Source organism: Melospiza melodia, chromosome 30, assembly GCF_035770615.1.
Source record: "Melospiza melodia melodia isolate bMelMel2 chromosome 30, bMelMel2.pri, whole genome shotgun sequence".
Taxonomy (NCBI): Eukaryota; Metazoa; Chordata; class Aves; order Passeriformes; family Passerellidae; genus Melospiza; species Melospiza melodia.
The window spans coordinates 4339931-4355003 of record NC_086223.1 but is presented as its reverse complement, the minus strand read 5'-3'; the positions used below and the strand labels follow the sequence as shown (position 1 = coordinate 4355003).

General features: G+C 63.9%; 1 protein-coding gene across 1 annotated transcript; it reads left to right on the top strand.

Annotated features, from left to right (window-relative positions):
* The first annotated feature begins 5536 nt into the window (after positions 1-5536).
* C1QL1 (complement C1q like 1) lies at positions 5537-12870 on the top strand. The gene is made up of 2 exons (XM_063178713.1): positions 5537-6208; positions 11958-12870. The coding sequence occupies exons 1-2, from the start codon at positions 5645-5647 to the stop codon at positions 12135-12137; spliced, it is 744 nt and encodes a 247-aa protein (XP_063034783.1). The 5' UTR covers positions 5537-5644; the 3' UTR covers positions 12138-12870.
* Positions 12871-15073: the final 2203 nt, after the last annotated feature.

Below are 15073 nucleotides of genomic sequence, written 5' to 3'. Positions count from 1 at the left end.
CCCCTTCTTTAGAGCCCCCCTTCCCTGCTGTACCCCATTCCTGGATCCCCCCTTCCCTGGTGTACCCCATTCCTGGATCCCCCCCTTCCCTGCTGTACCCCATTCCTGGATCCCCCCCTTCCCTCGAGTACCCCATTCCTGGAGCCCCCCTTCTTTGGTGTACCCCATTCCTGGAGCCCCCTTTCCTTGGCACACCCTCCATGGGACACCCACGTGGCCAGGATGTGGGGTCAGATGTCCCCTCACGAAGCTGCAGGTACGGGGTGATGTCCCCCCATGGGACATGTCCCCAGGTGTGAACTGGGTGGGCACCTCAATAGCCACAGGGGGGAACAAGCCGGGGCTGTGAGTGTGGTGTCACTGCATGGCATCTGTTGTCACAGGTGTCACTGTCACTGCACGGCCCCGGGGTGTGGCACAGTGTCAGTGTCACTGCACACCTCCCCGGGGTGGCACATAGTGTCACCGTGGCTGCACAGCCCCACTCGTGTCACACGGAGCTGCTGCACAGCCCTGCGGTGCTGCACAGCTTCACTGTTGCTCCCCGGAGTGTCACATGGTGTCACTGTCACCGCGCGGTGCACAGGGTGTCACTGTCACTGTGGGGCCGCCGGGTGCCACGCAGTGTCACTGCAGCTCCCGTGGATTGTCACACAGAGTCACCGTCAGCGCCTGGTGCTGGGGCTGTCACACAACGCTATGTCACCGCGTGGCCCACGGCGTGTCACCCACTGTCACCGTCACTGCCGGCCCACAGTGGATCACCCAGTGTCACTGTCACTGCACGGCCCACGGCGTGTCACCCACTGTCACCATCACTGCACGGCCCGGGGTGCAGGACACTCCCGGTGCCACCCCTGCACACCCCATCGCCGGCACCCCCTCCGTGTCACACCCCGCGACAGCACAGCTGTCCCAGCACCCCAAATCCCGGCTGCTCCCCCTGGGGACACGTCCCCGAGCCTGTCCCCTCCGCCAGCCGTGTGGCCGTCGCCTCGCAGCGCTCACCGCCGGCGCTAATTAACGGCGGTGTTGGCAGCCCTTAATTGCCGCGCGGTGGGAGGGTGACAGCCCCGCCGTGTCCGTAATGAGAGGCGGCGTGACGGGGACAGCGACGGGGATGTGCCACCCACACCTTGTGCCCTCCCCCTGCCTGCGGCCGGGCTGTCCCCGCTGGGCTGGGGACAGTGCCTGGTGCTGGGCTGGGGACAGTGGGGATGGGGACAGTGCCTGGTGTGGGGATGGGGACAGTGGGGATGGGGACAGTGCTGGTGCTGGGATGGGGACAGTGGGGATGGGGACAGTGCTGGTGCTGGGATGGGGACAGTGGGGATGGGGACAGTGCTGGTGTAGGGATGGGGACAGTGGGGATGGGGACAGTGCTGGTGCTGGGCTGGGGACAGTGGGGATGGGGACAGTGCCTGGTGTGGGGATGGGACAGTGGGGATGGGGACAGTGCTGGTGCTGGGCTGGGGACAGTGGGGATGGGGACAGTGCCTGGTGCTGGGCTGGGGACAGTGGGGATGGGGGCAGTGCCTGGTGTGGGGATGGGGACAGTGGGGATGGGGACAGTGCTGGTGCTGGGCTGGGGACAGTGGGGATGGGGACAGTGCTGGTGCTGGGATGGGGACAGTGGGGATGGGGACAGTGCTGGTGTAGGGATGGGGACAGTGGGGATGGGGACAGTGCTGGTGCTGGGCTGGGGACAGTGGGGATGGGGACAGTGCCTGGTGTGGGGATGGGACAGTGGGGATGGGGACAGTGCCTGGTATTGGGATGGGGACAGTGGGGATGGGGACAGTGCCTGATGTGGGGCTGGGGACAGTGTCTGGTATTGGGATGGGGACAGTGCCTGGTATTGGGATGGGGACAGTGGGGATGGGGACAGTGCCTGGTATTGGGATGGGGACAGTGGGGATGGGGACAGTGCCTGGTATTGGGATGGGGACAGTGCTGGTGTTGTGATGGGGACAGTGCCTGATGTGGGGCTGGGACATGCTGGGATGGTGTTGGCTGGCCACCAGCCAACTGCTCAGCTAGCCAGACAAGCAGATGGACAGCTGGACAGGCTGATGGTCCACTGGCCAGCCAGCCAATCAGCCATCTAGCCAACTGGCCAGCCAGGCAACCAAGCCACCAGCCAGCCCACCCCGCCTGGGTGTGCCACCAGCCTGGTCACTGCCAGTGAGCCACTTGGCCACCAACCACCTGCTCACCACCCAGCCATCCACTTGTCCTTCAAGGCCAGCAGACAGCTGGGCCTCCCTGCCCACAGCTGAATGTCCCCATCCCACGTCCCATGTCCTTCCAGAGCCCATCCTGAGGACACAGTTGGAATTTGGGGGACAGCATCCCAGCTCCTTGGGGCCTGCAAATGGCTGCTTGTCACCGTGAGATGACATTGGGCTCATTGGTTTTGTCCAGCTCTGTCCTAATTCCGGCTGAGCCTGCCCATGCTGAGCCACGGTGGCACAATGTCCCTGACCCCCATGCCAAGCGTGGTCCTATGGGCACCATCTGCCACAATGCCAGGAGGGGAAACTGAGGCAGGGCACAGTGCCAGCCCCACTAGCCCCCTGCCCTGGCCCGGTCACACTTCCCTTCCCCAAATCCTCCTCCATGAGTTCCAGGAGGTGCTGGGTGTTGGGCACAGCCACCCCCGGCCCAAGCTGCGCCCCTGGAGCATCGATCGTCCCCGTCCCCATCCCCGCTGCCGGCGTCCCCAGCACGGCCCAGCCGCCCCCGCCCGCGCTGCCAAAGCAAACAGCCGAGGGCTGGGCCGGCATCGATTCTGCGGGAGCTGCTGTTTGCTTAACCTTTGCAGAGGAGCGGCGGGCGTCGACGGAGCCGCAGCCACCGCAGCCACCGCCGTGACAGCAGCTGCAGCCACCACTGCCACTGCAGCCACCACCGCAGCCACCAACGCAGCCACCACTGCCACTGCAGCCACCACAACCCCTGCAGCCACCACCGCAGCCACTGCCGCAACAGCTGCAGCCACTGCTGCCACTGCATCCTCTGCACCCACTGTCACAACTCTGCAGCCACCACAGCCACCGCAGCTGCAGCTTCTGCTGTCACCATATCCTCTGCAGCCACCACTGCCACTGCTGTCACCGCATCCAGCTGTGCACCCACTGCCACAACGGCTGCAGCCACTGCTGCCACTGCAGCCACCACAACCCCTGCAGCCACTGCTGCCACCACTGCCACTGCTGTCACCACATCCCCTGCAGCCACTGCTGCCACCACTGCCACTGCTGTCACCACATCCCCTGCAGCCACCACCACAGTCACCACCGCAACAGCTGCTGCCACTGCTGCCACTGCTGCCACTGCTGTCACCATATCCTCTGCACCCACCACTGCCACTGCTGCCACTGCTGTCACCGCATCCTCTCCACCCACTGTCACAACCCCTGCAGCCACCGCTGCCACCGCTGTCACCACAGCCCCTACAGCTACTGCTGTAACCCCTGCAGCCACCACTGCCACTGCTGTCACCACGGCCATCGCTGCCACCACTGCAACCCCTGCAGCCACGGCTGTCACCACAGCCACCTCTGTCACCACAGCCACCACTGCCAACACCATCGCTGCAGCCACACCACAACCACTGCAGCTGTGACGGCCACTGTTGTCACCACTGCTGCCACCACTGCCACCACAGCCACTGTGGCCACCACCACTCCCACAGGAGTCATGCTGTCACTGCTGCCATCGCTGCCACCACAACCACGGCAGCCACTGCTGCTGCCACCTCCCGCCTTTGTCCCTTGCCCAGCTCCTGCACTCCCAAATGTGGCATTTGGAGCTTTGCCATCCATTCCCTGTGCCCAGGTGCATGGAGCTGGTTCAAGGGCCTTGGGGACAGGGAGCGCCTCAGGGGCTCCAGCAGTGTCACCTGGGGTGTTGTGTCCCCCATAGAATGCTGCTGTCCCACGGGCCATCCTGGCTCTGTAATGCCACAGCTTGGGGACATGGTGGCCAAGAGTGGTGGCCTTGCCATGAGGACAGGGTGGCCCAGAGTGATGCTGTGGCCTGGGGTGGTGACTGTGCCAAGGGGACACGATGCCCTGTGGCAACAAGGTGACCTGGGGCAGTGTCCCCACCACGAGGATGCAGCAGCCACCACCAGGGATGTCCCCTGAGCCTCCAGGCGAGACGAGGGCCCTGGTGCAGCCAGCGTGGGCCTGTCCTCCCTCTGTGTCCCCACCACGGCCACCCTGTCCCCACGCAGAGCCCCCTGCCCACCCGGGCCACCGTGTCCCCGTGCTGCTGGTGACTCACGCAGCCCGTGACCTCGCCAGGCGTATTTTTAGGCACTTGTTAAAGCAGAAAGATAACGAGGAATGGGGGGGGTGCGCAGGGGGGGGTGACAAAAATGATGGAGAAAAGCATCAGGGAAACAGCTGGTGACAAACTTTGAGGGGGGCGCACGGTGCTGGCAGCGCCCCCACCCCAAAATGCTCTCCCCCTCCCCAGCCTTGTAAAGACCCCAGCAATAATTGCCTCCTTAAAAGAAGCTAATTGATTTCTGCTGGCTGATTAAAGCCTCTGCGGGAGCCGGGGGACATGCGGGGGCGATCGATGCCTGTCAAAAGTCCCCTTGGTTCCCCCTCTTGTGGGGCGGGGCTGGGGCTTGTCCCCCGTGTGTCCCCTGGGCTTTGGCAGTGAGGGGGATGAGGGGAAGCCCCCTCAGGGTGTTTTTTGGGGGGCAGGGTGTTGATGACCCTATGGAGCTCACAGGTGCCACTGAGGTTGATGCCACCTCAGTTTTGTCACCCAAGCGCTGTGGCGGATGGCACTGGCGGTGGCCCCGGGCCGCTCTGTGCCCGTGTGTCCGTGTCGCCCTCCCCCATCCCCGCGTCCTTCGCTCACCCCCGGCGCTGGCGGCGCCTGTCACTTGCCATCGCGTCCCGCTGTCCCCGCCGAGGCTGATGGAGATGGCAGGCGACGGAGCGGGCGCAGCCGCGTGTCCCCCGTGCCATGAGCCCTCGGGGGCCCGGCCCCGGGCACGGCTCTTTGGCACAGCCCGGCGGTGGCACCTGCGGCTGTCCCGCTGTCACTGTGCCACCAGCGGTGACATCCCATGCCACGGAGGCCGACCGCGATGGATGGGTGCCGCTTGGGCTGTGAGGGAAACTGAGGCAGGGAGTCGGGGCGGGCCCTGAGGATCAGCCCCGTGGGTGCTCTTCTGTGGGGACGCAAGTGACAGAGTCCAAAGGTGTCCCCAGCTCCACGGGGACACTCGCAGTGCTCGGGGTCTGGCGTGGGGACACCGAGGGACCCCCCATTGGATGAGGGGGTCAGCGGGGCCGATCCCACCTCCGTGCCTCAGTTTCCCTTTCATGGGCGTGTCCTGATTGGATGGGCGGGATGGAGGGGGCGTGTCCGGCGGCGGGGTGGGCGTGGCCCGGCGGGGTGGGCGTGGCCCGTGCGGCGCGGGGCGCACCGGAGGCAGCGGAGCGCAGCGGAGCCGCCGCCAGCCCGAGCCCCCCCCGCCGCCGCCGCCGCCGCCGCCGCCGCCGCCCTGCTCCCCCCCGCCGGCACCATTCCCTCCCCCGGGCGCCAGCGCGCCCCGGCCGGGCGGCGGCTCAGCCTGGGCCGCAAAACTTTGCTGGCGGCCGCGGCGGGGGTGGTGATGGTTCTGGTGCTGGTGGTGCTCATCCCGGTGCTGGTGAGCTCCGCCGGTACCGACGGTCGCTACGAGATGCTGGGCACCTGCCGGATGGTCTGCGAGCCCTACGGCCCCGCCGCTCCCCCCCAGCAACCGGCCGAGCGCGGCCCCCTCCCGCCGCCCTCCACGCTGGTGCAGGGTCCCCAAGGCAAACCGGGCAGACCGGGCAAACCGGGACCGCCGGGGCCGCCCGGAGAACCGGGGCCGCCGGGGCCGGTGGGGGCGCGGGGCGAAGCGGGAAGACCGGGACCCCCGGGATTACCGGGACCGGGCGCCACGGGCGCGGTGAGCGCGGCCACCTACAGCACGGTGCCGCGGGTCGCCTTCTACGCCGGCCTCAAGAACCCCCACGAGGGCTACGAGGTGCTCAAGTTCGACGACGTGGTCACCAACCTGGGCAACAGCTACGACGCCGCCTCGGGCAAGTTCACCTGCGCCATCCCCGGCACCTACTTCTTCACCTACCACGTCCTCATGCGCGGCGGGGACGGCACCAGCATGTGGGCCGACCTCTGCAAGAACGGGCAGGTAAGGGCTGCCCCATCCCGGCTCCATCCGCGGGACCGGGAGCTCTGATATCCCCCAGCACGGGAGAAGGGCTGTGGGTGCTCCCCCGTGCTTTTCCTGCCTTCAGAATGGGCGCTCCATCCTTCTCCTGCCCCGGGGTGTCACATCCTCTTTGTGCTGGCGATGGACCGCGGGTGCTTCCCCAGGGGCTCCGTCCTTTTCCCGGCCCCTGGATGCACCCCCAGGGTGCCACATCCTCCTCCCAGCGCTGATTGCGGGCTCTGGGTGCTTCCCCAGGGCCCCCATCCTATTCCCATCCCCTGGGTGTCACCTCCTTCTCCCAGCGGCAGGGATGGGCTCTGGGTCCATCCACCTCCTTCTCCCAGACACTGCCATGCGCCCCTGGGGTGTTTGATCCATCTCCCGGTGCTGAGGATGGGCTCTGTGTGCGCCCCCAGAATGCCCTGTCCTTCTCCTACCCCCAGGGATGCACCCCCGGGATGTTCTGTCCCTCTCTGGGTGACAATGATGGGATTTGGGTGCGTTTCCAGGGTGCCACATCCTTCTCCTGGGCACGGAGCTGTAACCCCAGGGTGCCCTGTTCTCCTCACAGCGATGTGATGGGCTCGGGGTGCACCCCCGAGGGGCTCTGTCCTGCTCCCCTCTCTGGAGCTGCATCCCCAGGATGCCCCATCCTTCTCCCAGTGCTGGAGATGCTCCCCCAGGATGCTCCTTCCTTCTCCCAGTGACAATGACAGGCTCTGATTGTGTCCCCAGGGTGCTCCCCATGCTGAAAGAGCAGCCCTGGGGTGCTCTGTCCCTCTCCCAGTGAGAGAGCAGGGCTCTGGGTGCACCCCTGGGGTCTCCTGTCCCTCTCCCAGTGACAGTGCAAGGCTCTGGTTGTGTCCCCAGGGTGCTCCATCCTGCTCCCCACCCTGAAGGAGCAGCCCTGGGGTGTCCTCTCCTTCTCCCAGGGACAGTGCAGGGCTCTGGGTGCACCCCTGGGGTGTCCTGTCCCCCTCCCCGTGACAATGACAGGCTCTGGGTGCACCCTTGGGGTGTCCTGTCCTTATCCCAGTGACAATGACAGGCTCTGGGTGCACCCTTGGGTCCCCTGTCCCTCTCCCAGTGACAATGACAGGCTCTGGGTGCACCCCTGGGGTCCCCTGTCCCTCTCCCAGTGACAATGACAGGCTCTGGGTGCACCCCTGGGGTCTCCTATCCCCCTCCCCGTGATAATGACGGGCTCTGGGTGCACCCCTGGGGTGTCCTGTCCTTATCCCAGTGACAATGACAGGCTCTGGGTGCACCCCTGGGGTGTCCCATCCTCCTCCTCCTCCCATTCCCAGACGCTGCCCCGTGTCCCCTGTCCCTCTCCCAGTGCTGGGGACAGTCACCGTCCACCCTGGCGTGTCCCCAGGGGTTCCCTCAGCTCTTTCCTTGGCCATGGAGATGTTCCTTGGGGGGTGTCCCCCTGGCCATGCCATTGTCCCCGCGGAGGTCCCGCTTTTGGGGGGCTGCACCCCCAGCCTGGAACCGGCTGGCTCTGAGTGGGGACATCGCGGGGGACACCCCGAGGGTGGCTGCATCCTTCCCCTCCCCTCCTCCCGCTGGAACCCCCAATGCCAGGACTCAGCCTCGCCATCCCCACGCTTTTGGGGCGCCCCTTTCCCGCACCAGGACTCGGGGGACAAGACGTGGCCGTGTCCCCTCGGGGATGTCACCGAGCTCAGCTCCCCTGGATGGCACCGCCGCTGCATTCCCGCGCCTCCATCCACGCTGCGTTTCCCCCGGCATCAAAACCCGCGATGCCTCCTTGCCCTGAGCACCCAGGACCCCCAAAACTGAGTTTTCACCCCAAAAAGAGCCGGGCTGTGAGGAGGAGTGGGATCACTGTCACCCTCCCCGAGCCCTTCCGAGCGGGAGCACGGCAGGAGCCGCTCGCTCCGCAGCTTTTCTCCATCCAAACACTTCCAATTTCCTTTTATTGAGATTATTTTTGTCCTCCCCCTCCCTCAAGCCTTAAATTTTGGGGGTTTCCAGCGCTGTTTGGCACTTCTTGCTCTTTCCCCAAACACTCCGGACTGAGCACCCCAAAAAATCACCTCAACCCTCAAATCTTTTGGGGGACCGCCCCAAACCTTCTACCCCCTAGATCAACATTTCTGGATGAATTTCCAGCAGCTTTGGAGCTCCTTGTCAAGAGGAGCAGCGCTCGGGCGGGCGATGCAACTTAATTAACGGCTTGTTAATTACTAACAAGGCATCGCCGCATCGATAGCTAGAAAGAAGATTCCCCCCTTAATGGCCCAAATAATTAAAAAATTGGGTTATTTAGGGGATTTCTGCTAAAAATGCCCCGTTCCTGGCATGGCGTGGGGTTCCCAGCAGATAAAGGTTGATCCTGGAATATTCAGAGCCAGTCAGAATTTGGGGGGGTCCCGTCTGGCACCCCAAAATCCCCTCAGTGCTGCTGGTTTGGGGGCTGCCCATCAGCGTTGGGTCGGGGCTGGAGTTAATGAGAGCCAGGGGAGCTGCTGCTGGTGCTTAATTAGCATTAATTATTATTTGTATTAGCCCCGTAGCTGAGGCAAGGGCAGCGAGAGGCGGACGGACGGAGGGACAGATTGATTGATTGATTGATTGATTAATTGATGGATAGGGCTGGTACTGGGTGGGTTTGGGGTCCCCATGCTGTAGAAGGCCCAGCTCAGGGAGGGTCACAGCCCCAGGGGACTCTTGGGGACAGTCCCCAAGGGTACACACGGATGTGCTGGAGGGTCCTGGGGGCATCTCCTGCTGCACCCAAGGGTATGGGGGGCACCCAGAGCTGTGCCCGAGCATCCTGAGGAGCCTCTGCCACTGAGTTTGGGGGCTCAAAAGCCACCTCAGGGTGCTGGGCCATGGTGGCACATGGGGCACGAGGCGTCCCTGATGTCCCCAAGTGTCACCGCACGTGGCAGCACCCCACTGTCCCCTGAAAGCTGCTGGGTGCAGCCACCTTGGGGACCCCTCCAGAGTGTCCCCAGTGCCAGGGACACCCCTCAGAATTGTCACTGGGGTCAGGGAGAGTGGCTGCAGCAGAGCCCAGGCTGGGGCCGTGCCACCCCATGGGGAAACTGAGGCACGGAACAGCACCAAGGGGTGAAGCCATCGCTGGTGGCCGTGGTGGCAGCCCCCCTGCCGTGGCTCTGCGGTGCCGGCAGCGCCTCAGCCCGGGCCCAGCGCTGCCATTTATCTTGCCTGGTTAGCGAGGGCTGGCGGGCTCGCCGTGATGAGGCGGCTCCTTAACGAGGGAAGACGGATGGCACCGGGCAGCTCCAGCTGTGGCGGGGGGGACGGAGCCAAATGGCTTTTCCTGGCTCTCCTTCCTCCTTTCCTGGCTCTCCTTCCTTCTTTCCTGGCTTCTTCCTCCACTCCCGATCCGCAGCAGGACCCAGGAGATTGGGGCGCTGTGACTGACCGGGATTTGGGCTCCCCCACCTGCAATGGGGACCTCGAGGTGACAGGGTGGGCACAGGGTGAATGTTAAAAGTGGGTGCTGCGGGATCGCAGCCTGGCCGTCGGTGGGTTCCAGAGTTAACATCGTCCCAGGTGCGGCTGGGTGAGGAGTGACCCGGGGACAAAGGACAGGACTGCAGGGGACACCGTCCTTGTCCCACCGCTCCGGGCCGCCGCAGCCGCTCGCCGGTGCGAGCCCAATTAAGAGGCGATTCTCGTCGCTCGTAATTAGCGGCACCTTCTCCCGGCGCAGCGCTTTCTGCATTTCACTTGGGATTTCAGCAGCCGCCTTGTCACTGTCACCCAGCGCCGCGATCTCCCCGCGAGGCTCCGCCGGAGATTTGATTACCCACAGAATTCTGCGGCGGCTCCAGCCACGGAACCGCTGCTGCGGGCGGGGACGGCTCCTCCGGGAACCTTTCTGGGGGTGGATGGGGGTCTGTGTAATGGGGATGGGGGTTCAGCCCTCGCCACACCCTCACTGTCCCCGTGCAGCTCCCGGGATGCAGGGTTTGGGTTGGGATTGGGATGGGAGATGGGGTGTTGTGTTCCAGGCATGGCCCTGGATCCAAACCCAGAGATGGGGACTGTGTCCCAAAAATGGCCCTGGATCCAAACCCAGAGAGAGATGGGGGGCTGTGTCCCAAAAATGGCCCTGGATCCAAACCCAGAGATGGGGACTGTGTCCCAAAAATGGCCCTGAATCCAAACCCAGAGATGGGGGCTGTGTCCCAAAAATGGCCCTGGATCCAAACCCAGAGAAGGGGGGATGTGTCTGAGCTGTGCATCCAAATCCAGAGCCAGGGCCTGTGGGAGAGCCGTGGTCCCGTGTGGAGCTGTGGTGCCACGGTCCTGTGTCCCAACCTGGATCCAAACCTGGATCCAAATCTGCATTTAGGCTTCTGTGTCAGACCATGGTCCCATGTCTGACCCACGTTCCTGTGTCCAAACCTGGATCCAAATCTGGATTTGGGCTTCCGTGTGGAGCTGTGGTGCCACGTCTGACCCACGGTCCCGGATCCAAACCTTGATCCAAACCTGGATTTGGGGTTCTGTGTCAGAGCTGTGGTCCCACATCTGACCCACGTTCCTGGATCCACACCTGAATTTGGGGTCAGAGCTGTGGGGACACAAATGACTCACAGTTCTGGATCCAAACCTGCATTTGGGGTCCTGTGTCTGAGCTGTGCATCCAAATCCAGAGCCAGGGTCCTGTGGGAGAGCCGTGGTCCCGTGTGGAGCTGTGGTGCCGCACCTGGCCCATGGTCCTGTGTCCAAACCTGCATTTGGGGTTCTGAGTCAGAGCTGTGGTGACACAAATGACCCACGGTCCTGGATCCAAACCTGGATTTGAGGTTCTGTGTCTGAGCTGTGGTCCCATGTCTGAGCAACATTCCTGTATCCAAACCTGAATTTGGGGTCAGGGCTGTGGTGCCGTGTCTGACCCACGGTCCTGTGTCCAAACCTGGATCCAAATCTGCATTTGGGGTTCTGTGTCAGACCATGGTCCTACATGTGACCCACAGTCCTGGATCCAAACCTGGATTTGGGGTTCTGTGTCTGAACTGTGATCCCACATCTGACTCGTGGTCCTGGATCCAAACCTGGATTTGGGGTTCTGTGTCAGACCATGGTCCTACATCTAACCCACGGTCCTGTATCCAAACCTGGATTTGGGGTTCCCTGTCAGAGCTGTGGTCCCACATCTGACCCACAGTCCTGTATCCAAACCTGGATTTGGGGTTCCCTGTCAGAGCTGTGATCCCACATCTGACTCGTGGTCCTGTATCCAAACCAGGATTTGGGGTTCTGTGTTTGAGCTGTAGTGCCACGTCTGACCCACGGTCCTGGATCCAAACCTGGATTTGGGGTTCTGTGTTTGAGCTGTAGTGCCACGTCTGACCCACGGTCCTGGATCCAAACCTGGATTTGGGGTTCTGTGTCAGAGCTGTGGTCCCACATCTGACCCACGGTCCTGTATCCAAACCAGGATTTGGGGTTCCCTGTCAGAGCTGTGATCCTGTGCCACACTGGGGTCCCGTGTCTGGGCTGCAATCCCGCACTGACCCCACACCTGCAGTCCCCCCTGTGCCACCGTCCCTGTCACACCCAGCCCCGCGCTCCCGTTTCGGTGCCCGCGGGGTCCGGGGGGGCTCCGGGCGGTGCTGGGATCCCACGGGGGGGACCCGGGACACCCCTCGCTGCCCCGGGGCGGGTGGATCCCATTGATGTGTGTGAGGCGTGCCCTGAGCCGGTGTCCCTTGGGCAGGTCCGGGCCAGCGCCATCGCTCAGGACGCCGACCAGAACTACGACTACGCCAGCAACAGCGTCATCCTGCACCTGGACGCGGGCGACGAGGTGTTCATCAAGCTGGACGGGGGCAAAGCCCACGGCGGCAACAACAACAAGTACAGCACCTTCTCCGGCTTCATCATCTACTCGGACTGAGCCCGGCGCCCCCCGCATCTCCCCGCAGTGACCCCCCAGCCCCACGGTGTCCCTGCTGCCCCCCAGCTCCCCCCCGGCACCCCCTACCCACCCATGGATCGCCCTCCCCGCTCTCCCGGCTGCTCCGAGCCCCCTGTTCCCGTCAGTGCCGGGGGCTGCAGGGCTTGGGGGTGGCACCCGCGGCACCCCCATGCCCGGCTGTGCCCCCCCTGCCCCGCCGCCGCTCTCTGCCCGCCCCCGGGGCGCTGCCGGGGCTCTCGGGGGGTCCCCGGGCCTGGGGGGGCTGTGCTGGGGCGGGGGGTGACAACATGGTAAAGCAGAGCTGTGATCTGTCCCGGTCTGCTGTGTGTGTCCCCAGTGTCCCCAACGCCGGGGACGGGCTCTTTGTGCCACCACCACCACCACGTCCCGCCCCGGCGCCGCTTCCTTTATCAAACCAGTCCCTGTCCCTGCACCGCTGTCATGGGGACACTTGGGTGCCGCCCTTACCCCAGCCCTGTCCCCATGAGGGAGTGTCCCCTGAGAAACACAGCGTTGTCACCGCTCGGGGAGGGACACACGGAGCCACCGGGACCCTCGGGCACTGCGCCCGTCACCGCTGCCTCGGCACGGGCGGGACCTGGCGCGATTCGAGGTGACAGCGGCTGTGCTGGGGACAGAGGATGGGAGCCCTGGGGACACGGAGTGGCCTTGGGGACAGGACGGGGCTGGGTGTCCTCCTGGATGTATGTGTGTGTGTCCGTGTGTCCTCAAGAATGAGTTTTGATGTCCCCAGTGTGTGTGTGTGTGTCCCTCAGGTGAGTCTGTCTGTGCCCCAGGTGTGTGTGTGTGTCCCTCAGGTGTGTGTCTGTCTGTTTGTCTGTGTCACGGGGGTGTGCGTGCCCCCAGGTGAGTGTGTGTGTCCCAGATGTGTGTGTGTGTTCCAGATGTGTGTGTGTGTTCCAGATGTGTGTTTGTTCCCGAGCCCCTGCGGCTCCCGGCGCTGTCCCCCGGCACCGATCCCGGCTGGAGGTGACGGCGGGGCCGGCCTGGATCGCAGCTTCGACCAGAAGGTCCCCGAGAACGAATTGTAACCTGGGGACCCTCCGGAACCTCCCAGGGACCCCCGGGACCTTCCAGGACCCCCGGTACCCCCGGGACCTTCCCCTCTCTCGCCCGCCGGGGCTCGGAGCTGCAGCAGCCGCTGCCGGCGGCAGGGGGCGCAGGCGGCACCGAGACCGCAGCCCCCACAGCGCCTCGCGCCGGGCTCGGAACTACAACCCCCATGATGCATCACGCGGGGCGCAGCCAATAGGAGTTGGAAAGGCGGAGCAGGGCCAATCAGAGAGCAGGGCGGGGCCTCGCGGCCAATTTAAAAGCGGCCTGAGGCTGGGAACCTGCTTAGAGTAGCGGGGCCGGGGCCGGGGCCGGGGCCGGGGCCGGGGCCGGGGCCGGGGCCGGGGCCGGGGCCGGGGCCGGGGCCGGGGCCGGGGCCGGGGCCGGGGCCGGGGCCGGGGCCGGGGCCGCGAGGGTGCGAAATGCAGTGCTCTGTGCGAGGGGTTTTGAGGCCCCAAAGGAGGCGCAGGCAAAGTGAGGAGGCCGTGGCTGAAGAGGGCGGCGGGTTGTGAGGGGCTGAGCGGGCCCTGAGGGGACGATGTCACCGCTATGGCCTGAAGAGCTACAAGGAGCGGCTTGGAGCCGAGGCGCCTCTCCCTGGCCTGGATCCCCTTCCCCAGGAGGCTCCCTGGGCACATCCCACGGGAGCGGCTCCTTCCCCGGGTTCTGTGCCCGGCCCGGCCACACAGCACGGGCAGCCCGGGAGCTCTGACATGGAAGTGCCTCAGGAAGGAATCACCGTGCACCAAACACAGTGTCCAGCACACGGTACAGCCCAGGATTGTAAACATTTCATACTGCATCCTTTAAAATGGTTAAAGGACTCTGGGCTCGCTCCAGCCCGGCGCCTTTGGACTCGCAGCCCAGCCCTGTGCTCCATCCACTGCAGGAACTGCACCAAAGTGCTGCACAATGGAGAGAGTCAGACCCGCTCTTAGAATTGATGTGGAATATGCTCAGGAAATTTTAACACTCTCCCTTTGTTCCCTCCCTGCTGCAAGGATGCCAGGTGAACTCATCCAGCAGCAGCAGTTGGGTGTTTGGGGAAGGAAGGTGGGCTGGGGTCCCACATGGGTCAGCAATTCAGGAACCTTTCTGGCCATCCATCCATCCATCCATCCATCCATCCATCCATCCATCCATCCATCCATCCATCCATCCATCCATCCATCCATCCATCCATCCATCCCATTCCTGCCCCTCCAGACTGGCACTGAAGCCCCTTCACAGCAGCAGCTCCAGAAATTCCTCACCAGGAATTCCTCCCTTGATCTTAACGTGGCATTCCTGCTAATATACTAAAAAGCAAAAGTTTCAAGGGATTTAACACTGCCCTACACACATTATTATTGCAGGTACCGAACAACAAAATTAAGGGTTGCCATAGGCCAGAGGGGATTATCAATATAAAAGCACAAAAAAAAAAAGGTTGATCGTTCCCTACATATTGACATACTGGGTCCGTCACCTGGTGCTGGAGGTTTGGAGAAGGAAGGTGACCTGGGGTCCCATCTGGGTCAGAAACTGTTCAGGAAACTTCCCTGTGACCCATCCTGGAGCTGCTCTGGCAGCTGCATTCCCACCTAGACTGGCACTGGGGCCCTGCTGGCTCCCCCACAGCCCATCCCACATTTGCTCCTGGTTTCCCCCCCAGCTCAGCCCCAGGGCTCCCAGAGAGCAGTGCCAGACTCTGGTTCCTTTAAGGAATTTAATCCTGCTGCAGCAGCTCAGTAACAGCTCGAGATGGAGCCAACAAAGAACCTGCCAGGCTCCATCCCCTCCTGGCAGTGGGGTGTTCCAGCTGAGCCATCCTCTCCTGCTGTGTCCCTGTCACCTCCCTG